This window comes from Bos grunniens, chromosome 8 (genome assembly GCF_055505025.1).
Source record: "Bos grunniens cultivar Pamir isolate PY7600 chromosome 8, Bosgru_T2T1.0, whole genome shotgun sequence".
Classification (NCBI taxonomy): Eukaryota; Metazoa; Chordata; class Mammalia; order Artiodactyla; family Bovidae; genus Bos; species Bos grunniens.
The window spans coordinates 94,740,698-94,765,072 of record NC_141172.1 but is presented as its reverse complement, the minus strand read 5'-3'; the positions used below and the strand labels follow the sequence as shown (position 1 = coordinate 94,765,072).

The 24,375-nt window shown below is 38.8% G+C and overlaps 1 protein-coding gene across 4 annotated transcripts in view; it reads right to left on the bottom strand.

The window, feature by feature from the left end:
- Positions 1-24,375, bottom strand: part of SLC44A1 (solute carrier family 44 member 1) — a 237,544-nt gene that overhangs the window by 112,713 nt on the left and 100,456 nt on the right. For all 4 annotated transcript variants that reach the window (XM_086315774.1, XM_086315775.1, XM_086315773.1 and 1 more), the window contains exon 4: positions 10,606-10,742. In XM_086315774.1, the coding sequence (XP_086171900.1) occupies positions 10,606-10,742 (137 nt within the window). The remainder of the gene's footprint in view (positions 1-10,605; positions 10,743-24,375) is intronic.

Genomic DNA, 24,375 nt, shown 5'->3' with positions numbered 1-24,375 from the left:
GTCCTGCACCACTGCAGCAAGATGATAAACAAAGCACCAAAGAAGTTTAACACTGAATCCTAATGGTATCTGGCACCTCTGATTTTTAAAGGCAACTGTTAAATTGTTTTATTCTCTAGCATCACATATTTATGGTATTTATGTCTGTATAAGCTATGGCCCAAAATAATGAAATGAACATTTATACATCTATCAATCAATTGATGTACAAAAACATACTTTTATATTCATCTGAAATCTGTCTTTTAAAGCTCCCTGTAATATGGCAGTATCTCTACATTATCAATCTAATTTTGAGCTATTTCTTCCTAGCTTTCTATTCTAGTCAGACATATTTGACAGAAGTATTCCACAAACTTAAGTGTCCAAGAAAACAACTCCTCTTTCTTGTCTAAAAGAAACAAAGAATGGAGGAACTATCACTTGCCTGATAAATGCATTTCTTACATTACTACAGGAACTAAGAGCTTTTCCTTATACTGATTTCAACTAATTTGTAAAGGTAATAAAAGTTCGCATGAATGGATGGTTAAGTGCTAAAAAGTACCTTCAAACGTTGTCATGGAAACTTAAAATTCTGAAAAGGATTTATATTATCTTTTCCTTCTGGTAAGAAAAAATGTTATTTTACCTTGCATTTTAAAATAAGTTTTTAAATTATCATTGAAAAACTTACTACCCCAAACAGGATTCTCTCTTTCATAAACTTTTAAGTTACGGTAAAATACACATAACAAAAATTTTATCATCCTAACCATTTCTAAGTGCAGATTTCAGTAGCATTAATGTACATGTACATTAATGTACATTCACTATGTACAGACACTAAGTTTTAATTAAGTACATTATTGTGCAATCATTACCATCATCCATCTCCAGATCTCTTCATCTTGCAAAACTGAAACTCTTCATGTAGAAATCAGTAACTTCCCATTTCTCTCTCCCCACAGCTCCCAGCAACTACCAGTCCACCTTCTGCCTTTGTAGATTTGACCACTCTGAGTATCTCATTTAATAAGGGGACTCATACAGTATTTGTCCTTTTGTAACTGGCTTATTTCATTTAACCTAATATCTTCAAGGTCCATACATACTATAGCATGTGTCAGAATTCCCTTTCTTTTTTAAAAAAATTTTGATGAAAACATTAACATAAAACTTACCGTAGTAAGCATTTTTTTAAAAGTGTATGTTAGTGTTAACTATATGTACACTGTTGTACAACAGAGCTCTAGAATTTTTTCATCTTGCAACATTCAAACTCTATACCCATCCAACATCATCTCCCAATTTCCCATCCCCCTCAGCTCTTGCAATCATTTTACCTTTAAAGAGTCTGACTTTTATTTATTTATTTATAACTTTAATTATTTATTTATGGTTGTGCTGGGCTTCCCTGGTGGCTCAGTGGTAAAGAATCCACCAGCCAACGCAGGAGACACCGGTTCGATCCCTGGGTTGGGAAGATCCCCTGGAGAAGGAAATGGCAACCCACTCCAGTATTCTTCTCTGGAGAATCCTATGGACAGAGGAGCCCGGCGGGCTCCAGTCCATGAGGTCGCAAAGAGTCAGACACGACTTAGCAACTAAACAACAACATACCCATCCAACATCATCTCCCCGTTTCCCATCCCCCTCAGCTCTCGCAACCACCATTTTACCTTTAAAGAGTCTATTTTATTTATTGATCTATAACTTTATTTATTTATTTATGGCTGTGCTGGGCATTCGCTGCTGCGCAGGCTTTTCTCTAGTTGCCTGACTGGGCTTCTCTTTGTGGAGCATGGGCTCTAGGGCACACGTGCTTCAGTAGTTGCTGCACGTGGGCTCAGTTGTAGCTCCCGGGCTCTAGACCACACGTTCAGTAGTTGTGGCGCATGGGCTAAGTTGCTCTCCAGCATGTGGGATCGCCTGAGCTCAGGGACTGAACCAGTGTCCTGCATTGGCAAGTGAACTCTGCACCACTGAGACACCAGGGAAGCCCCTGACTACTTTCAGTTCAGTTCAGTCGCTCAGTCGTGTCGGACTCTTTGTGACCCCATGAATCGCAGCACGTCAGGCCTCCCTGTCCATCACCAACTCCCGGAGTTCACTCAGACTCACGTCCATCGAGTCAGTGATGCCATCCAGCCATCTCATCCTCTGTCATCCCCTTCTCCTCTTGCCTCCAGTCCCTCCCAGCATCAGAGTCTTTTCCAGTGAGTCAACTCTTCGCGTGAGGTGGCCAAAGTATTGGAGTTTCAGCTTTATCATCAGTCCCTCCAAAGAAATCCCAGGGCTGATCTCCTTCAGAATGGACTGGTTGGATCTCCTTGCAGTCCAAGGGACTCTCAAGAGTCTTCTCCAACACCACAGTTCAAAAGCATCAATTCTTCGGCGCTCAGCCTTCTTCACAGTCCAATTCTCACATCCATACATGACCACAGGAAAAACCATAGCCTTGACTAGACGGACCTTTGTGGGCAAAGTAATGTCTCTGCTTTTCAATATGCTATCTAGGTTGGTCGTAACTTTTCTTCCAAGGAGTAAGCGTCTTTTAATTTCATGGCTACAGTCACCATCTGCAGTGATTTTGGAGCCCCCAAAAATAAAGTCTGACACTGACTACTTTAGGTACTTCATATAAGTGTAGTCGTGCAGTGTTTGTCTTTCTGTGACTGCCTTACTTCACCTAGCATAATATCCTCAAGCTTCACACATACATAGTATATGGCAGGATTTCCTTATTTTTTAAGGCTGACTAGTATTCCCCTGTATGTATATACCGTATTTTCTTTATCCATTCATCTGTCAATGGAAATTTAGTTTGCTTCTACCTCTTGGCAGCATAAGGCTGCAACGAACATGACTGTGCAAATATCTCTTGGATATCCTGCTGTCAATTCTTCTAAACGTGGAACTTTTGGGTCAGATAGCAATCTATTTTTCTCCAAGACAATTTTTTAAGAGCAGTTGTTTTAGGTTCTCAGCAAAACTGAGAAGAAGGTACAGAGATTTCCCATAAACCTCACACCCCCACATAAAGCCTAGCCTCCACCATTATCAACATTCTCCCACCAGAATGCTACGTTTGATACAACTGATAAACCTACACTGACAAATCATAACCACCCCAAAGTCCATAGTTTACATCAGAGTTCATCTTTGTGCTTTACATTCTGTTGTTGTTCAGTTGCCCAGTTGTATCCGACTCTTTGCACCCTCATGGACTGCAGCATGCCAGGCCTTTCTATTCCTCACCATCTCCCAAAGTTTGTCCAAGTTCATGTTCATTGCATTGGTGATGCCATCCAGCCATCTCATCCTCTGACGCCCTCTTCTTCTTCTGTCCTCAATCCTTCCCAGTATCAGGGACTTTTCCAATGAGTCAGTTCACATCATATGACCAAAATACGGGAGTTTCAGTTTCAGCATCAGTCCTTCCAACAAGTATTCAGGGTTGATTTCCCTTAAGATTGACTGGCTTGATCTCCTTGCTGTTCAAGGGACCCTCAGGAGTCTTCTCTAGCACCATAGTTCTAAGGCATCAATTCTTCAGCGTTCTGCCTTCTTTATGGTCCAGTTCTCACAACCGTACGTGACCACTGGGAAGCCCACAGCCTTGACTATAAGAACCTTTATCAGCAGAGCAATGTCTTGCTTTGCAACACACTCTATGTTTGTCATAACTTTCCTGCCAAGAAGGAAATGTCTTCTGATTTCATGGCTGCAGTCACCATCCACAGTGATTTCAGAGCCCAAGAAAAAGAAATCTGTCACTACTTGCACCTTTCCCCCCCTCTATTTGCCATGAAGTAACGAGTCCAGATGCCATGATCTTAGTTTTTTTAATATTTAGTTTTAAGCTAGCTCTTTCACTCTCCTCCTTCACCCTCATCAAGAAGCTCTTTAGTTCCTCTTCACTTTGCCATTAGAGTGTTATCATCAGCATATCTGAAGTTGTTGCTATTTCTCCTATCTTGATTCCAGCTTGTAACTCATTCAGCCCAGCATTTCTCATGATGTGCTCAGCATATTAAACAAACCAGGTGACAGCAGAGAGCCCCGTTGTACTCTTTTCTCAATCTTGAATGAATCAGTTGTTCCAAACAAGGTTCTATCTGTTGCTTCTTGACCCCCATACAGGTTTTCTCAGGAGACAGGTAAGATGGTCTCGTATTCCATCTCTCTAAGAGCTTTCTAGTTTATTATAATCCACACAGTCAAAGGCTTTGGCATAGTCGATGAAACAGAGGTAAATGGGTTTTTTTTTGGAATTCCCTTGTTTTCTCTATGATCCAGTGAATGTTGGCAATTTGATCTCTGGTTCCTCTTCCTTTTCTAAATCCAGATGGGGCATCTGGAAGTTCTTGGTTCATATAACGCTGAAGCCTAGCATGCAAGATTTTAAGCATGTCCTTACTAGCATTGGAGATGAGTGCAATTGTCCGATGGTTAGCACATCCTTTAGTACTACCCTTCTTGGGAATTGGGATGAGGATTGACCTTTTCCAGTCCTGTGGCCATTTCTGGGCCTTCCAGATTTGCTGACATATTGAATGCAACACCATGATGGCATTATCCTTTAGAGTTCTGAATAATTATACTGGAATTCTGTAGCATCCACTAGCTTTATTAACAGCTGTGCTTCCTAAGCCCCATTTGACTTTGTGCTACAGAATGTCTGGCTCTGGGTGGCTGACCACACCATTGTAATCACCCCATCCATCTGGATCTTTTTTACACAGTACTGTGTATTCTTTCCATCTTTTCTTGATCTTTTCGGTGTCTACTAGGTCTCCACCATTTATGTACTTTATTGTGCCCATTTTTGGGCAAAATGTTCCCTTGATATCTCCAATTTTCCTGAAGAAATCTCTAGTCTTTCCCCTTCTGTTGTTTTCCTCGAGTTTCATACACTGTTCATTGAAGAAGGCCTTCATATCTCTCTGTGCTGTTCTTTGGAAATCTGCGTTTAGTTGGCTATGCCTTTCCCTTTCTCCCTTGCTCTTCCCTTCTCATCTTTCTTTAGCTCTTTGTAAAATCTCCTCAGATAATCATTTTGCCTTCCTGCTTTTCTTTTTCTTTGGGAGGGTTTTGTTCACTGCCTCCTGCACAATATTACAGACCTCTGTCCATAGTTCTTCAAGCATACTGTTTACAAGTTGTATCTCTTGAATCTATTTGTTACCTCCACTGCATATTCATAGGGGATTTGATTTAAGTTGTACCCAGCTGGCTTAGTGGTTTCCCTCAGTTTCTTTAGTTTAAGCCTGAATTTTGCTATGAGAAGCTGATGATCTGAGCCGTAGTCAGTGCCAGATCTTGTTCAGCTTCTCCATCTTCGGTTATGAAAAATGTAATCAATTTGATTTCAGTATTGGCCATTTGGTGATGTCCATGCGTAAAGTCGTCTCTTGTGTTTTTGAAAAAGGGTATTTTCTATGACCAACGCATTCCCTTGGCAGAATTCATTTAGCCTTTGCCCTACTTCATTTTGTTCTCCAAGGCCAAACTTGCCTGTAACTCCAGGTATCTCTTGACTTTCTACCTTAGCATTCTAATCCTCAGTGATGAATAGAACATCTTTTTGTTGGTATTAGTTCTAGGACGTCCTGTAGGTCTTCATTGAACTGATCAATTTCAGATACTTTAGCACTGGTGGTAGGGGCAGAGACTTGGATTAATCTGATTTTGAATGGCTTGCTTTGGAAATGAACTGAGATCATTCTGTCATTTTTGAGGCTGCACCAAAGTACTGCATTTCAGACTCTTTTGTTGATTATGAGGGCTACTATATTTCTTCTGTGGGCGTGGAAAAATGTATAATGAAGTGTATCCATTATTACAGTATCATACAAAGCATTTTCACTGTCCTATAGATCCTCCTGGTTCCATTTTCTAATTTTTGAGGAACCTCATACTGTTTTCCCCAGCAGACACACTATTTTACATTCCTACCAATGGTGCACAAGGATTCCAATTTCTCCATATCCTCACCAACATTTGCTACATTCTGGGTTTTTGTATTTATAGTAGCCATCCCAGTGAGTATGAGGTGGTATCTCATTGTGGTTTTGATTTGCATTTCCCTTATGATTAGTGATTATCTGGGTCGTGAAGATCTTTTTTGTACAGTTCTGTGTATTCTTACCACCTCTTCTTAATATCTTCTGCTTCTGTTAGGTCCATACCATTTCTGTCCTTTATCGAGCCCATCTTTACATGAAATGTTCCCTTGTTATCTCTAATTTTCTTGAAGAGATCTCTAGTCTTTCCCATTCTATTGTTTTCCTCTATTTCTTTGCATTGATCACTGAGGAAGGCCTTCTTATCTCTCCTTGTATTCTTTGGAACTCTGCATTCAAATGCTTATATCTTTCCTTTTCTCCTTTGCCTTTCGCCTCTCTTCTTTTCACAGCTATTTGTAAGGCCTCCTCAGACAGCCATTTTGCTTTTTTGCACTTCTTTTTCTTGGGGATGCTCTTGATCCCTGTCTCCTGTACAGTGTCACGAACCTCATTCCATAGTTCATCAGGCACTCTGTCTATCAGATCGAGTCCCTTAAATCTATTTCTCACTTCCACTGTATAGTCATAAGGGATTTGATTTAGGTCATATCTGAATGGTCTAGTGGTTTTCCCCCTTTCTTCAAGTTAAGTCTGAATTTGGCAATAAGGAGTTCATGAACTGAGCCACAGTCAGCTCCCAGTCTTGTTTTTGCTGACTGTATAGAGCATCTTTGGCTGCAAAGGATATAATCAATCTGATTTTGGTATTGACCATCAGGCTGTATACTGTCACCCTGCTTATTTAACTTACATGCAGAGTACATCATGAGAAACGCTGGGCTGGAAGAAGCACAAGCTGGAATCAAGATTGCCGGGAGAAATATCAATAACCTCAGATATGCAGATGACACCACCCTTAAGGCAGAAAGTGAAGAAGAACTAAAGAGCCTCTTGATGAAAGTGAAAGAGAGTGAAAAAGTTGGCTGAAAGCTCAACATTCAGAAAACTAAGATCATGGCATCCGGTCCCATCACTTCATGGCAAATAGATGGGGAAACAGTGGAAACAGTGGCTGACTTTATTTTTTGGGGCTCCAAAATCAATGCATATGGTGATTGCAGCCATGAAATTAAAAGACACTTGTTCCTTGGAAGGAAAGTTATGACCAAACTAGACAGCATATTAAAAAGCAGAGACATTACTTTGCCAACAGAGGTCCATCTAGTCAAGGCTATGGTTTTTCCTGTGGTCATGTATGGATGTGAGAGTTGGACTGTGAAGAAGGCTGAGCGCCGAAGAATTGATGCTTTTGAACTGTGGCGTTGGAGAAGACTCTTGAGAGTCCCTTGGACTGCAAGGAGATCCAACCAGTCCATTCTAAAGGAGATCAGTCCTGGGTGTTCATTGGGTGGACTGATGTTGAAGCTGAAACTCCCAAACTTTGGCCACCTGATGATTATGATTAGTGATGAACTACGATTAGTGATGTTCAGTCTCTTTTCATATCCTTACTACTGGCCACTCATACACCTTTTTTGCATAAACGTCTACGCAAGTCCTTCTCCTATTTTTTATTTAGGTTGTAGGTTTTTTCTTGTTGTTGAGTTGTAGTTCTTTACATATTCTGGACATTAACCCCTTACCAGATACAAGATTTGCAAATGTTTTTTCCTATTCCGCGCGTTGCCTTTCTTTCTGTTGATTGTGTGTTTGACTCACGAAAGTTTTAAATTTTGATGAGTTCAATTTATCTACATTTTCTTTTGTTGCCTGTGCTTCTGTTTCACATCCAAGAAATTATTGCCAAATCCAATGTCAGAAAGCTTTCTCTTATGTATTCTATGAGCTTTGCAGTTTTCTCATATGTTAGAGCTCTTTCATGGACTTTTAACAATTCTCTTACAGAGTCAGAAAGTTCCCACTTAAATCTAAATTATCTTTAAAGATTCACATCTCTGAAATTAATGACTAAGAGGTATATATTTGAGGTCAAGAACTGTGTATTTTCTAACAGAAATAAAGCTGTAATAGCAAATGGACACAGATAACAATAAAAATTATCTGCTCCTTCCAAATCAACCTGTACCTCCAGCTTTACGTCACCAATCCAAAAAACAATATAGATTCTTTTAAGAAATTCAGAAATTTCAACTTAGGGATACTTTTAAAATTAAAGTGCTTAGGCCCCTACAAAAAAGGCTCCCTCTTGATTACAATTTTATAGTTTCCTATTTACATTTTTAAATTATTATCTTCTCCATCCTCTACTGCTGTGCTTTTTGATGTTGACATTGCTACTTTTTAAATGCCTAATCTGCTAACTTATTTTGCACACAGCTTCCTCAAAAGCCTAAGGGTGCCTTTATCACTAGACACCAATCTAAGAGGTCTGTTTTCTAAAATAATGTTTATTCATTAACACTCCTGAATAACAACTTTGTGCAAGATACTATGAGTAATACAAAGCTGCAAAACTCACTGGAAGGTGCTTCTTAACGAGACCTATTAAGGCCATACTCAGTATCATATTCACTTACAAGGACAGGGGTCTGGAAACAAAGCATGAAAACTGGGCATCATGGAGCATTTTCCCCCAGTGGATCATCACAGCAGGCAACACAGCCAACGAGGAACCAGCTCTCTTCTGGCCTTCCAGATGATACGTCAGGTTCAAGGACCAACACTCACATCCAGCAGGTCCAAGAGAACATGTTAGAAAATAGTTCAATACTAGATCATAGTTTTGAATGCCAGGGTAAGACCCATAGACTTTGATTTTATCTTTTTACCACTGATTTCTGAATAAGAGATTAATAAGGAAGATTAACACAGCAGCAGTATGTAAATTCAGTACGAGTTTGGAGACAGGAAAAGTATTACATTCCATTGGTAGAATAATAATGATGATGATGTAACAGCAGTAGCCAATCCCTTTTTTTTTTAAACAAGTTATATTTTCCCAACACTGTTCTAATCATTTTTTGTGTATTAACTCCTCATATCAATTCTATGAGGTACTTCAGGTACAAATACACATGTTTCATAGATGGGGAAACTGAGGCATGGAGAGACTGAGTAACTTGCCCAGGGTCTCACAGATATTAGGTAGCAGGACCAACGTCTGAACCCAGGCAATCTGGTTCTAGAGTCTATACAATTAACCACTCAATGATACTACCTTTCAGAGTACACTATATATGCCCACATTGTCTGATATTTTAGGAAAGCCCTTAAGGAATAACTCATCCTTCCCTGAAACCTGATAATGATAGAGCTGACAGTCCTGGTATTAGATGCAGCAAATCAACACATGTATGAGAGAATGAGATCTTAAAAGAGTAGCTGGTAACTGTTTATTCAATGCTCACCAAGTATCCAGTACTATTCATGTATCATCTCATTTAATCCTCATACCAACCTAAGAGAGGGGAATTATTTAAAACCTACAATGTCTCAGATGAGTAAGTCTAGGCTCAGACAGGCTATACCTTCTTTCCCTCATTACAGAGCCAGTCAGTGACAGAAGCAGAATTAGAATCCAGGTCAAATTAGTCCCATGCTCTTCCTACTATCTGATGCTGACAGATAAGAATACCACTAGTCTGGGAGCCTCCATCCTGCTCCCTCAGAAGGCTAGCACCTCCATCTGAAACACTCTAAACTCTAGAACCAGGCTGGTGTGTGTATAGTTATGTTCCTGGGCTATTTCTCCAACCATCCAGAAGTGACAACAGGTGGATGCCTGAGTCAGCTCTTGTTCAAGGCGAGAAGTAGCCTGTCCTTTGGGCAGGACAAAGGCAACTCTCCGGATTCACGCACACAAAATACAAACATGAAACCTCATGGAAAAATACAAGTTTGAGGGACTATCACTATGCAGCCTTCCTTGAAGAGAGGTTTTAAAAAAAACATTCTCTGAAGAAAACTGCTGTGAGTCATATGGAGCTGAGGATAGCACCTGGAGATTAGCAATCTAGGAGAAGAAAGCTAGAGTTCAGGAAATTGAATATGCTTATTTTTTCAGGGAATTCCCAAATATTTAAGCTCAAGGTTTCTCATAACTTTTTTCTTCGAAAAATGATTAAGACATAATGCCTAATTAAAAAAGCAAAACACAAAATTATATATACAATTAACACACTGAAAAATGGTGGAAGTTTTTTGACTTCATTATTTTTTTCTGAACTTTTCAAATTTTCTATGATAGATACATATTACATCCAGGGATAAAAATAAACTAACTTTGAGCCTATACTTAAGGAGGGGCGGAAAAAAACCCGAATTTCCCATACAGTAGTCTAGTATTTCCCAAAGACTCAAACAGGCTACATCAAAATCACCTGAAACATTTTGTAAAAAATACAAATTTTCAGGACCCAAAGACCTACTCAGTCAGAATTTCCCTGGGCAGGGCCCAGGAATCTGGTGTTTCAACAAGCTCCCTAAGTGACTATAATAATTTACATCAAGGAAGTCCAAAAGTATCTTCACTTTTCTTTTTCTTTCTAAGGTTCTATGATGATTTATTTAATGCTAGGACAAATTTATATTGAAAGGCAAACACATAATATTTAACAGCGACTGTACTATAGACTTGGAAAGCCTAATGTCTCACCATTTATCTCTGCAAACTTCTGAACATCACTTATGGTTTTCAGTTCTTGTCTTGGACATGCTGCTACACACAGTGCCACAGACTTGATCTTCCGGTTTATCAAGTCCAGATTGCATGGATCCAAAAAGAATACATACCTAAAGCAGGAAGAAAAACGTTGAGATGTTATTTCACAAAACATAGTCTGGCTCACTGCATATTTGAATAAACCTAAGAGCAAAGAACATCTCATTGCATTCTACTTTACAAATTTAATCATACATGAACAAACATTTTGCAAATCTAGTCATACCCAATTTTAAAAAAGTAACTGCTTATAAATATACTCTTAACAGTAGGGATGGAGGAACTACAGAACTTATTTTTAATGATATATTTTTTATATTTAAAATTTTGTAATGTATATTTTGTAATCAGAAATGATCTATTTTAGGTTTTTTTTTTTTTAAAATAACTAGGTTTAGTTTTCTTTTTTTGACAAATTGTACCCCCCAAATTACTGCTATATAACATGAATTATACTTTATACATAAACTTTAGTGAATACACAATCATATATGAAGCATATCATTATAAAAATGAACAAATATATACAAGGGTAGCCAAGATGACTGAGTAAAAAGACCCTGAGCTTATCTCCTCATGTGGGCACACCAAAATGACAAGTATTTACAGAGCAACTATTGATGAGAATGACCTGAAAACTAGCAGAAAAGATTTTCTACAACTAAAGATACAAAGAAGGAATCACAGTGAGATGAACAGAGGGGCGGAGACATGGTGCAGGCGAGATCCACATCCCTGTGTAGGCAACCCACAAATGGGAGGATAATCACAACTGCAGAAGTTCTGCTCAAGGAGAGAAGGATCCAAGCCCCATAATGGGCCCTCAGTCCAGGGCCTCTGCACCAGGAGAACAAGCCTCCAGAATATCTAGCATTGAAGATGAGCAGGGTTTGTACAGGGAAGTCAGAGGACTGTAGCAAACAGACTCCACTCTTAAAGGACACACACAAAACCTCACAAAACCCCAAATAAATGCTGCCAACAAAGGAGCACCTCAGATCTAAAGACAGATACAGACTGAAAGTGAAGGAATGGAAAAAGGGATTCCATGCAAATGGAAACAAAAAGAAAACTGCAGTAGCAATACTCAGAACAGACAAAATAGACTTTAAAACAAAGACTGTAGGAAGAAACAAAGACGCATGTTACAGAACGATCAGGGATTGATCCAAGAAGCAGATATAACAATTGTAAATACACATGTACCCAACATACATATTTTGGGGAAAAAAAATGGAAACAGTGACAGACTATTTTCTTGGGCTTCAAAATCATTGTGCACAGTGACTACAGCCATGAAATTAAAAGACACTTGCTCCTTGGAAGAAAAGCTATGACAAACCTAGACAGTGTATTAAAAAGCAGAGACGTTACTTTGCTGACAAAGGTCTGTAGAATCAAAGTGATGATTTTTCCAGTAGTCATGTATGGATGTGAGAGTTGGACCATAAAGAAGGTTGAGCACTGAAGAACTGATGCTTTTGAACTGTGGTGCTGGAGAAGACTCTCAAGAGTTCCTTGGATTGCAAGGAGATCAAACCAGTCAATCCTAAAGGAAATCAACTTTGAATATTCATTGGAAGGATTGATGCTAAAGCTGAAGCTCCAATACTTTGGCCACCTGATGCGAAGAGCCAACTCACTGGAAAAGACCCTGATACTGGGAAAGACTGAAGGCAGGAAGAGAGGGCATGAAAGAGGATGAGATGGTTGGATGGCATCACTGATTCAATGGATATGAGTCTGAGCAAACTCAGGGAGATAGTAAAGGACAGGGAAGCCTGGCATGCTGCAGTCTATATGGGGTCACCAAGAAGCAGACATGATTGAGCAACTTTACAAGGTACCCAACACTTAAACAAATGAAGCAAACATTAGTAGACAAAGAGAGAAATTGACAGTAACACAATAATAGTAGGGGACTCTAACACCCTACTTACATCAGTGGACCAAAAGTCAATAAGGAAACACTGGCTTTAAATGACACATTCAATCAGAACTTAACTAATATATAGAGACCATTCTATCCAAAGCAGCAGAATACACATTCTTTTCCAGAGCTCATAATGAAACAAAGTCTCAGATGGGCCACGTGCTAGGCCACAGGGCAAATTTCAGTAAATTTAGGAAGACTGAAATCATATCAAGCACCTTTTCTGACCACAAGAGGATGAAACCAGAAATCAGCTACAAAAAAACAAAACTGCAAAACTCACAAACATGTGGCGGGTAGACAATACGCTACTAACAGGCATCGGAGACGTGGTACAGGCCAGATCCACATCTCTCCATAGGCAGCCCACAAATGGGTTGAAATCAAAGAGGAAATTTAAATATGTCTGGAGACAAATGAGAACAGAAATACAACAATTCAAAATCTATGGCATGCAGCAAGAGTAGCTCTAGGAGGAAAGTTTATAGTGATTCAAGTTTGCCTCAGGAAATTTAAAAACTTTCAAATAAGAAGCCCAAGCATACACCTACAGGAACTGGGAAAAGAAGAACAAACCCAAAGTTTTATTATTTATTATTTTTTTTATTATTAACTTTATTAACCAAAGTTAATAAAAGGAAAGAAAGAATAAAGATCAGAGCAAAAATAAAATGAAAGTGATAAAACATGATAGAAATGATCAATGAAAAAAAGTGTGGGTTCTTTGAAAAGACAAACAAAACTGATAAGCTTTTAAGCCAGACTCATCAGGGAAAAAGAGAAGGCACAAATAAATAATGTCAGAAATGAGAGAAAGTTACAAAAAATACCACGGAAATACCAAGGTTCACAACAGATTACTATAAACAATTATATGCCAATAAAATGCAATCTAGAAAATAAATAAATTCCTAGAAACATACAATCTCACAAGACTGAATCAGGAAGAAACAGAAAATAAGAATACACTGATTACGAGTAACGAAATTGAATAAGTAATCAAAAAACTCCCAACAAACCAAAGTCCAGGACCAGACAGCTTCACAAGTGAATTCTACCAAACACTTGAAGAAGAATTAACACCTAGTCTTCTCAAGTTATACCAAAAAATTGAAAAGGAAGGAATGCTTCCAAAGTCATTCTATGAGGCTAGCATCATTCTGATAACAAAGCTAGACAAAGACATCACAAAAAAAGAAAATTACAAGCCAGTAACACTGATGAACACAGATGCAAAAATTCTCAACAGAATAACAGCAAACTGAATTCAATACATTTAAAAGATCATTTTAAATTTAAAATGATCAAATGGCACTTATCCCAGGGATGCGAGGATGATTTAACATCTCTAAATCAATCAATGTGATATACCACATTAACAAATTGAAAAATAAAAATCACATGGTCATCTCAATAGATGTGGAAAAAAACTTTGGGCAAAATCCACCACCAATTTGTGATAAAAACTGTCAATAAAGTGGGTATAGAGGGAACATACCTCAAATATAATAAAGGCCATATAGGACAAGCTCATAGCTAACATCATACTCAACGGTGAAAAGCTGAAAGCATTACCTCTAAAATCAGGAACAAGACAAGGGTGCCCACTCTTGTGACTTTATTCAACATAGTACTGGAAGTCCTACTACAGAAATCAGACAAGAAAAAGAAATAAAAGGAACCCAAACTGGAAAGGAAGAAGTAAAACTATCATTGTTAGCATATGACTTAAAACTATGTATAGTAAATCCTAAAGACGTCACCAAAACTATTGGAACTCATCAATGAGATCAGTAACATTTCAAGATAACAAAATTAATATACAAAAATCTGCTGTGTTTCTATATACTAACAACAAGCTATCAGAATGAGAAATTAAGAAAACAAGCTGTTTACAATTGCATAAAAAAAAAAAAGCGCTAGGAATAAATCTAACCCAAGGAAGCAAGGGAGCTACATTCAGAAAACTCTAAGGCAGTGATGAAAGAAACTGAACATGATGTAAACAAATGTTTACATCATATCCAGGTAATGCAGTTGGTTTAAAAAAAAAAAAAAAATCCACCTGCCAATGCAGGAGACACAAGAGATGCTGGTTCAATCCCTGGGTCAGAAAGATCCCCTGGAGGAGGAAATGGCAACCCAGTCTGGTATTCTTGCCTGGAAAATTCTATGGACAGAGAGGCCTAGTGGGCTACAGTTCATGGGGTCACAAAGAGTCAGACACAACTGAGTGTGCACACACACGCACTCATGGGCTGGAAGAACTACTACTGTTAAAGTTACCGTACTCCCCAACACAATCTATAGATTCAACGGCACTTTTCATAGAATTACAACAAATAATTCTAAAATTTGTATGGAAACAACAAAGCCACAAGTAGCCAAAACAATCTGACAAAGAAGAGCAAAGCTGGAGGTATCATGCTCTCTCATTTCAAAGTGTACTACAAAGTGAAGGTAATCAAAAGTGTGGTACAAAAAAACAGAACAATACAATAGAATAGAGCTAGAAATAAACCCATGCACTCATGATCAATTAATCTATGACAAGACAAGAATATGCAATGGGGAAAAGACAGTCTTCTCCATAAATCATGTTAGGAAAACTGGACAGCCACAGGCAAAAAAAATGAAACAATTACTTTCTCACACCATATAAAAAATAATCTCATAATGGATTAAAGACTTAAATGTAAAATCTGAAACCATAAAATTACTAAAAGAAAAGATAGGCAATATGCTCTTAGACATTCATCTTAGCAATTTCTTGGACCTGTCTCCTCAAGCAAGGGAAACAAAAGCAAAAATAAACTAATGGTACTACATGAAACTTAAAAGCTTTTGCACAGCAAAGGACCTATCAATGAAATGAAAAGTCCAGTTATTGAATGGGAGAAGATATTTGCAAATGATATGTCCAATAAGGGGTTAATATCCAAAATATACAACTAACTCATATAACTCAACATCAGAAAAACAAACAACTCAATAAAAAATGGGCAGAGGAGCAGAACATTTTCTCAAGAAGAAATACAGGTGGGCAGTATGAACATCAAAAGATGCTCAACATCACCAATCATCAGTGAAACAAAAATCAAAACCATAATAAGATATCACCTCACACCTGTCAGAATGGATATTATTAGAAATACAACAAGTAAAAAGTATTGGCAAGGATGTGAAGAAAAGGTAACCCTCATGTTCTATTACTGGGAATATAAATTGGTACAGCCACAGTGGGAAACAGTACTGAGGTTCTTCAGAAAAACTAAAAACAGAACTACTGTGTGTGTGCTCAGTAGTTTCTGACTCTTTTCGATCCCATGGACTGTAGCCCAATGATCCCACTGGGCTCCTCTGTCCATGGAATTTTCCAGGCAAGAATACTGGAACAGATTGCCACTTCCTACTCTAAGCAATCTTCCTGATCCAGGGATAGAGTCCGTGTCTCGTGCATTGGCAGGTGGATTCTTTACCACTGTGCCACCTGTACAATCCAGCAATTTCACTTCTGGATATTTTTCCCAAAGAAAACTAAAACACTAATTCAAAAAGATATTTCTGTTCAGTTGCTAGTCAGTCAGTTCAGTCGCTCAGTCGTGTCCAACTCTTTGCCACCCCATGAATCACAGCACGCCAGGCCTCCCTGTCCATCACCAACTCCCGGAGTTCACTCAGACTCATGTCCATAGAGTCAGTGATGCCATCCAGCCATCTCATCCTCTGTCATCCCCTTCTCCTCCTGCCCCCAATCCCTCCCAGCATCAGAGTCTTTTCCAATGAGTCAACTCTTCACATGAGGTGGCCGAAGTATTGGAGTTTCAGCTTTAGCATCAGTCCTTCCAATGAACACCCAGGACTGATCTCCTTTAGGATGGACTGGTTGGATCTCCTTGCAGTCCAAGGGACTCTCAAGAGTCTTCTCCAACACCACAGTTCAAAAGCATCAATTCTTCGGTGCTCAGCTTTCTTCACAGTCCAACTCGCATATCCATACATGACCACTGGAAAAACCATAGCCTTGACTAGATGGACCTTTGTTGGCAAAGTAATGTCTCTGCTTTTGAATATGCTATCTAGGTTGGTCATAACTTTCCTTCCAAGGAGTAAGCGTCTTTTAATTTCATGGCTGCAGTTGTGTCCAATTCTTTATAATAGTACCATTCATGTAGTACCATTTGTTTATTTTATACACCCCACGGACTGTAGCAAGTCAGGCTTTCCTGTCCTTTACTATCTCTTGAAGTTTGCTCAAACTCATGTCCATTTGGTCAGTGATGCTATCTAACCATCTTATCCTCTGCTGCCCTCTTCTCTTTTTGCCTTCAATCTTTCCCAGCAACAGGCTCATTTCCAGTGAGTCAGCTCTTTGGATTAAATGGCTAAAGAATTGGAGAACTGAAAAATATATATAACCCTATGTTTATTACAGCATTATTCACAATAACCAAGATACAGAAGCAACCTAAGTGTTCATCAAGAGATAAATGGACAAAGAAGATGTGCATGTATGTATAATGGAATATTACTCGGCCATAAAAAAGAATGAAATCTTGCCAGTTGTACAACATGGAGAGACCTAGAGGGTATTACACTAAGTGAAATAAGTCAGACAGAGAAAAATGTCATATGATTTCACTTACATGTAGAACATAAAAAATGAAACACTTGAACAAACATAACAAAACAGGAACAGACTTACAGATACAGGGAACAAACACGTGCTTTCCAGAGGGGCTTGGGGAGGCAGGGGATGAAATAGATGAGGGAGATTAAAAGGTACACTCAACTTCCAGTTATTAAAAAAAAAAAGAATCATAGGAATGAAATGTACAGCACAGAGAACAGAATTAATATTGTAATATCTTGTATGGTGATAGATAGTAACTACTTATCATGGTGTACATCTTGTAATGTATGAAATAACAAATCACCATGCTGTACACCCAGAACCAACATTGCGTAGTAGGTGAATTATCCTTCAATTTAACAGAGAAAAAGAAAAAAGAGAGAGAGAATTGCCTGTAGGTCTAGTAGTTAGGACTCCACATTTTCACTGCCAAGGGCCCATGTCCAATCCCTGGTCTAGGAACTAAGATCCCACAAGCCAAGCGGCAATGTCAAAAAATAAAAGGAGGGAGGGGGAATAATACCTTACTGTTTTAGCTGCATTTTTGATGAGTCTAAACATTATTTCATACATTGTTCACTTGCAGTTTCAAAATTTTTTATAACTTTTGTCTGTTTTTAAAATGGAGGTGTTCTATTAACCACTAAATGATAAAAAAAAAAAAAACACCTCTGTATATTAACAGTATTAAATTTTTGTTAAGACTGATACAAGTATTTCCAATGATTTGCCAATTGTCATTTTGAAATAGTTTTCTATCTTTGTCATCAAATCTTTTTTATCTGTGTGATCAGTTCACCACTTTATGCTCCCTATTACTTCCCATTACTTATGCTTAGATACATTTTGGTGTATGGAAAAGAGGGGAAAGATGTTACTTTAATTTTCGAAGTAATTAACTAATCGCCCTAAGGGCTGTTTTTAAAATATTATTTCCTGTTCATAATATATTGTCACACTTCTACACTAGAGGATACAGGTTTATGTCCTCTGTTTTGTTTCTTTGATTCATCTGAATGTTAGTAAAAAAGTTGAAAAAAAGATAAACTTGAGCTAAAGAATATATAATTGTAAAAATGCATTATAAAATTTAATAAAGTTGAATGCAGAGTAGAGGAAAATACACCAACAGTTCAACTACAGTCATCTCTGGGTGCTAGAATAGTGATTTTAATTTTTTTCTTTTACTTTTTAGAATTCTAATTTTCTAGAACGAATGCACATTACTTTTGAGTTGAGATAACTATAATAAATGTTGTTTACTAAAAAGGTCCATTTCACAGAAACAAAATAACTCCCAAATCCTAAATTATCCTTTGTGTTTCCTGTACATGTATATTTTAGGAAAGAGAAAATTAATTAGAAATTACACTAAAACATTTTTTTTTACCCAAAAAGAAAGTAACAGCCAAACCCTCTTAACTGAGATAAGCAAAGAATAATATTATTGATCCAGGAAGAGACTACAAGTAGGGATATTTTCTCCCAAGATAAGAGTTAAAGAACCTCCAGCCTTAGGTTCTACTCTACTGGGTCCATGGAAAGTTTTATAAAATAATGTATCTTCCAACAACCTTTCCCACACTGTTAACCTCTGTTGTTTACAAAATATGATTCAAATCAGGAAATACAACCAAATACAAGAATTAGAGAAAAACTGAAAAGCAGAAGTCAATATATGTGTTCAAATGGATAATGTAAAGGGATATAAAAAAAAAAAAATTAAACAGAAAAAAAAAGTTGGGAGTAGACTAGGAAGGCCATTGTGGGTAGAGTAACCACTGAACACTTCAGTGGCGCTGGGGATCAGGAACCCAGCATGAAGGTTAAGTATAAGCCACAACTCACCAAACTAAAAAAAAAAAAATTTTTTTGTAACTCTGTTAGTGACTCCAATACCATTAATGTTCTACATAGATTAAAGGAAAGAAGTCAGGCAGAAAGTTGTGGCCTAGAAGTGGATTCACTGTCTGATCTAGTGCACAGAAGAAACTTCCTGGCAATCTCTGTGTGGAGACAATTATTCCCTTATGAATTCTCCCTCCGTCTTGTATATCTTATCTTACAGGTGCCAACGCCTGAGACCTGGTACAATGAACTGCTCAAAGCCAGCCCCTGGCCAGAGAACATGCCGGGCCTTGAGAAAGGCATTCTAGAACCATTGACTCACTTACTACCAACCACCACCACCACTAATAATAATACTATTAACATGGAAACAATAGTCAACATTTATTGAGTACTTACTATGTACCAGACACTACATCACATCCTTTAAATACCTATTCATTTATCATTTATCCTCACACAATCCTATTGTGTGCTTCTATGCATGTGCTTGGGGTGCTGGGTGGGATGGACAGTAGAACTGGGGTCGGGTAGAGAAGTTAATCGTATGGTTATAAGCGATGAACAACACCTTAAGAAATATCTGGAGAATCTCAAGACAGTAAAAAAAAAAAAAAAGAAAGAAAGAAAAAAATCTTGGGGAAAGGAGAGAAAGCCAGAGGTTTCTAGGGTCTTGCAGATAGCTGGGCCTAGACTGGGTCAATGACAGTGCCTTTTACGGCTTCTTCAGAACAGATGACTTATCTGATCATCCTGCAAACTTCTGTCCCCCTCCAAGGCCAGAAGTGTGCTCACTTTATTCCCAACCTTTTTATATCTTAAAGCACACTCCCTTGATTCATACTGGGCAGCAGCTTTACACCACACCTGGGTCAGATCAATCTGAGCTTACTTTCTGGTTTTCTTTCTTAACAGTTCTCTGACCTTTGGGAATATATTTATCCTTCTGGGCCTCAGTTTCCTTCCCTGTAAAACTGCATACCACGTATTTTTTAGCTTGTCATAATGTTATTGACAGTGTACATAAAGCATCTAACATGCAGTATATGCTCGTGATTCATATCATTAATAACTGGCTTGCCTTTCACAAATTTTACATTTCATAGTAAGGCACGAAATTCAACACTTCTCTGATATAGACATAAAACAGGACTATAATACTAGTATTTAGCTTTCACTGGAAGAAAGATCTGTGTAGGTGTATTCATGACTGCTAGGGCATTAGCCTTGATAAGAACTAAGCAGGTCTCCAGAACTGATCTAGCACAGGGGAAAAATTAAGAGGGAAAGAAGAATTCTACTATGACTACAACACTGTAAAATGAACACTGCACATTTTAACCCTGTGTATATGGTTCAGAAGAATCTGCTTCAATAGAACTTTATATAACTTCAATAGAATGTTATATTTAATATAACCAAAATAACTTTAAATGGTATCCTCAGGAAATATAGTCACATACATACACATCATTAAACTCAAAAGCCACCAAGGTCCATAGTCTAAGAACACAATAAACTTAATTGCCTATGCATTTCCCATATTCAAATGCATATACACACAACATGTACACACACATGTTTAAAATAATTTTTAGGCCTTAGATTTAGATTCTGTCAATGTCTGGGTGCTGGGAACTCCACATTAATGACTTTATTTGATCCTCATGCCAACTTGATGAGACAGAGACCTTAACCTTAGGGACTAACGACATGATCCAGGAGAGCTACCAGGCAGATGACAGAGTTATGAAATCCAACACAGTCCTTCTGATTCTGAGTTCAACTCTACTTCCACTCTGCTCTACTCTTAAAATATTTCTCACAAATACAACTGATAATTGTAACTGTTCTATATTAACTCTGAACATTGTTGCCATCATTCTGAAGTTCATCCAATCCATGGCAACACGTCTATAAGTAATTATATTTTAACTAATTGGTATTTAATTGAATATTCACAGAGGAGGAAAAGTGCACGTATTAAACACACAAATTCAGGATTGATTAAAACTGCACTTTGGTGCCTTTCAATTTGAAAATACCCTTAGCCTGGTAAATAAATCCTTACACTCGTTTCAGTTTTCACTTAAAAAAAAATGAACTATATGTGGCAGTTTTATCTTTCTGAAATGAAAAAAATAACCAACTCTCAAATAAGCATAGCACTGGCAGATTTTTATAACAAATTAGCAGATGAGTGTTTTTCAACCGAGAGGAGGCAAGAGATACCAGGTAAAAAGCTATAAAATATTCTAGAAAGATTTCTTTAAACTGCCTACTTCCATCTGCCACCAGGCAAATGGGTGGGATGGGGATGAGGCAGATGAATTTTGAGAAAGCATCTTTGGTAACTCTAATTATGTGCCTTGGCTCCTATGGCCCATCCTTTCAGGATGGAGAACCACTGTCAAAGATAATTTATAAGATTACGTTAAAAGCAAATTTTCATTGCTATCCTCAGTGAATCTTTTACTAGACCTAGTAATACCTTAAAAACAGCTTGATATGAGCTTTCCATTCTTTAGAGGAGCTGGAATGACTAAAATAGCAAAAGTGGGGATGAGAGAAGAGAAGCACCAAGAGAAAAATACTGCACAAATGAAACAGCCCAGACACCTGCAGGCACTGGCCTATACAACACGCGCACAGCATGATCACATGACCCAGAGAAGAACACATTTGCAAAGAGAATTGTAAAGCGGCCAAAGCAAGCTTTGAACTTAAAAGTTAGGGGAAGGGAAAAAAAATGTTCAAACTGAACTATAATGCAAACATTAGAGAGGCCAGTGGGTTAAGAAAGATAAATATATATTATGATTAAGGTCGTTCCTGGGAATTATCAAAGGAGAGAAAAATTCATTTAAAACAGAAATTCTTGAAATACAATAGTAAGGGATCCCTAAAGGGCAGGAAAGGAGAGATACCTAAATAAAATATCTACCTACACAGTGAACTTGAGGGAACAGATGCACCAAAGATGAAAATGGGGCTCTGAGGCCAAGGAAGGGGCATTAACACAGGAAAGTGCAAGAAAAGGGACAAAAGACACAGAAAGGGGTGACCTTCAAAGCCTTACTCAGAAAAAGAAGGTGAACAGCGAACAATCTGATGCAGATAAAGATGCCACAGAAGATTCAAACCTAGTTTAAACCTCCATTTTGCTGTACTTTCCTAATGGAAGATAAGGCAAGGTAAAAACAGTAAGCTTGACCATGTAGGGCTGTCCTCACACATCCTAATTCAACAAGAAGTAACTGAGACTTACAAGCTGGGCAACTAACTAAAGGCTCCATGGACATGAGCCCTGGGGAGACTGACTCCCAGGGTGTTGCTCTCTTCACCGCTGCTGTTCCAATTCGAACCGGAAAGTGAGAACAGATGCAATGGCAAGTGAGTTACAGAGCCATCAAATCAGTGGATCAAGTTGAGTCAACCCTCTGGAATCCCAAAATAGGTGAAGCCCCACTTGGATGTGATGGCGTTGTTGGCTGAATGGTATGCAACACCCCTGTGACAAGGATTCAGTAGGTTGATATGGGACTTCCCTGGTGGTCCACTGGTTAAGAATCCACTTGCCAATGCAAGAGACACAGGTTCAATCCCTGGCCCACGGTGATCCCACATGCTACGAAGCAACTAAGCCCATGTACCACAACTACAGAGGCCATGCTCTGCAACAAGAGAAGCCACCTCAATGAGAAGCCCGTGTACCGCAACTAGAGAAAGCCCACATGCAGCAACAAAGACCCAGCACAGACAAAAATAAATAAGTTAAATAAACTTTTAAAAAAGGTTGATATGAAAACTTCATTTACTCAACATACATTGTAAGTGTTTACTATGTGCCCGCTCCTGGGCTAGGTCCTGGGGATATGAAATTCATACACACACACACACACACACACACACACAAACTGTTCTTAAATGCAAGTAACTAGAGAAGAAAAGACAAAAATACAGAGTCATCTCAGAACTGTGTGAGCTGTGGCAAAATGGGGATAGCAGAGGAAATAGCATAATTCCGCAGAGGTTATGGGGTTAGAGGAAGCATTACAAAGCAGGAGGCAGTGGCTAAGCCACATTTTGAAAAGTGACTAGGAATTTTCCAGACAGATGGGGAAGGGAACATTTGAAGCAGAGTAAACATTCGAAGCAGAGTAAAAGCACAGAAGCATGAAAGAGCATATTTAAGGAACTGCAAATAATCTGAGAAGGTGGACTACAGGATAGGACATCAAAGGGCTTATACACCAGGGAGAGGCAGGCGATGGAAGAGGCAGCCCTCCTCAGACTCGGGCACATCTTACAGTTCTACTCCATTAGACAACATCCTTTCAAATGGCCACAACACAGTGATGCCCTGGTATAACCAGCCTCTTGGGTTGAAGGCCAGAGAGGGGAAGGCTGGAGTACCAGCAGCGTGCTGCTCCAGAGATGAGCCTTTGCCATTAAATTGCCTCCCGCTGCCATGGCAACTCTCTGCGGCAGGGCTTTTTGGAGCAAAAGGTGGCAAGCAGATACTAGGTCTGTTGGCCGCCTCCTGCCGAATTTGGCTTCTCTCCTCTCTAATCAGGATGGAAGCACTGCAGCACTAAAACTGGAAAGCCAGCTGAAAAAATCCTTCAGTTGCCTTCTGCTTTAGTGATTCCTGACACGTGTTTTCCCCAGAGGGGCATAAAAATGGAGTCTGATCATTTTTCCAATTATTACTTCATATCAATTTACAATTTATAGCCCCCTTCCACAGAGTGTGCTACCATTAGTGAGTCACACCAAAAGGAAAACACGACAAGCCGAGCAGAAGCTTCTGCAACTGCTAAATATAGACTGCAGAGAGCCCAAGAGCTGTGCTCCACTCACAGTGGAAGTCTGCCCAGAGGAGGCCTCTTACTTCCTGTAGAGGGGTGCCAGGAAGGCAAGTACAATCATCCAGCTGGGGTGGAACCCAATTACCCCACGAAGAGCTGTGTTATAAAGGACAGAGCTATGAGGCCAGCACAGTAAGGTCAGTGAAACCCAACACAACTAAGTGTAACAACATAATTAACTACAGCTTTCCTGGCCCCCAAAGTTCTGGGAAAAAGCTAAAAGCAGAGAGAAAAACAAACTGTGAGCAGATATTTATCTTCCAATTTATAACTCCCAGTAGTGGCTGACAGAACTGTACAATGTTTATAAAGTCCCCAAGACTGCACGGACACAGACTGAACAAAAAAGGGCTGAGGTGAACTGTGGATAGTCCAACCTATGCAGCCGACGACTGTGGTGTCCTACGTACCACTGCCTT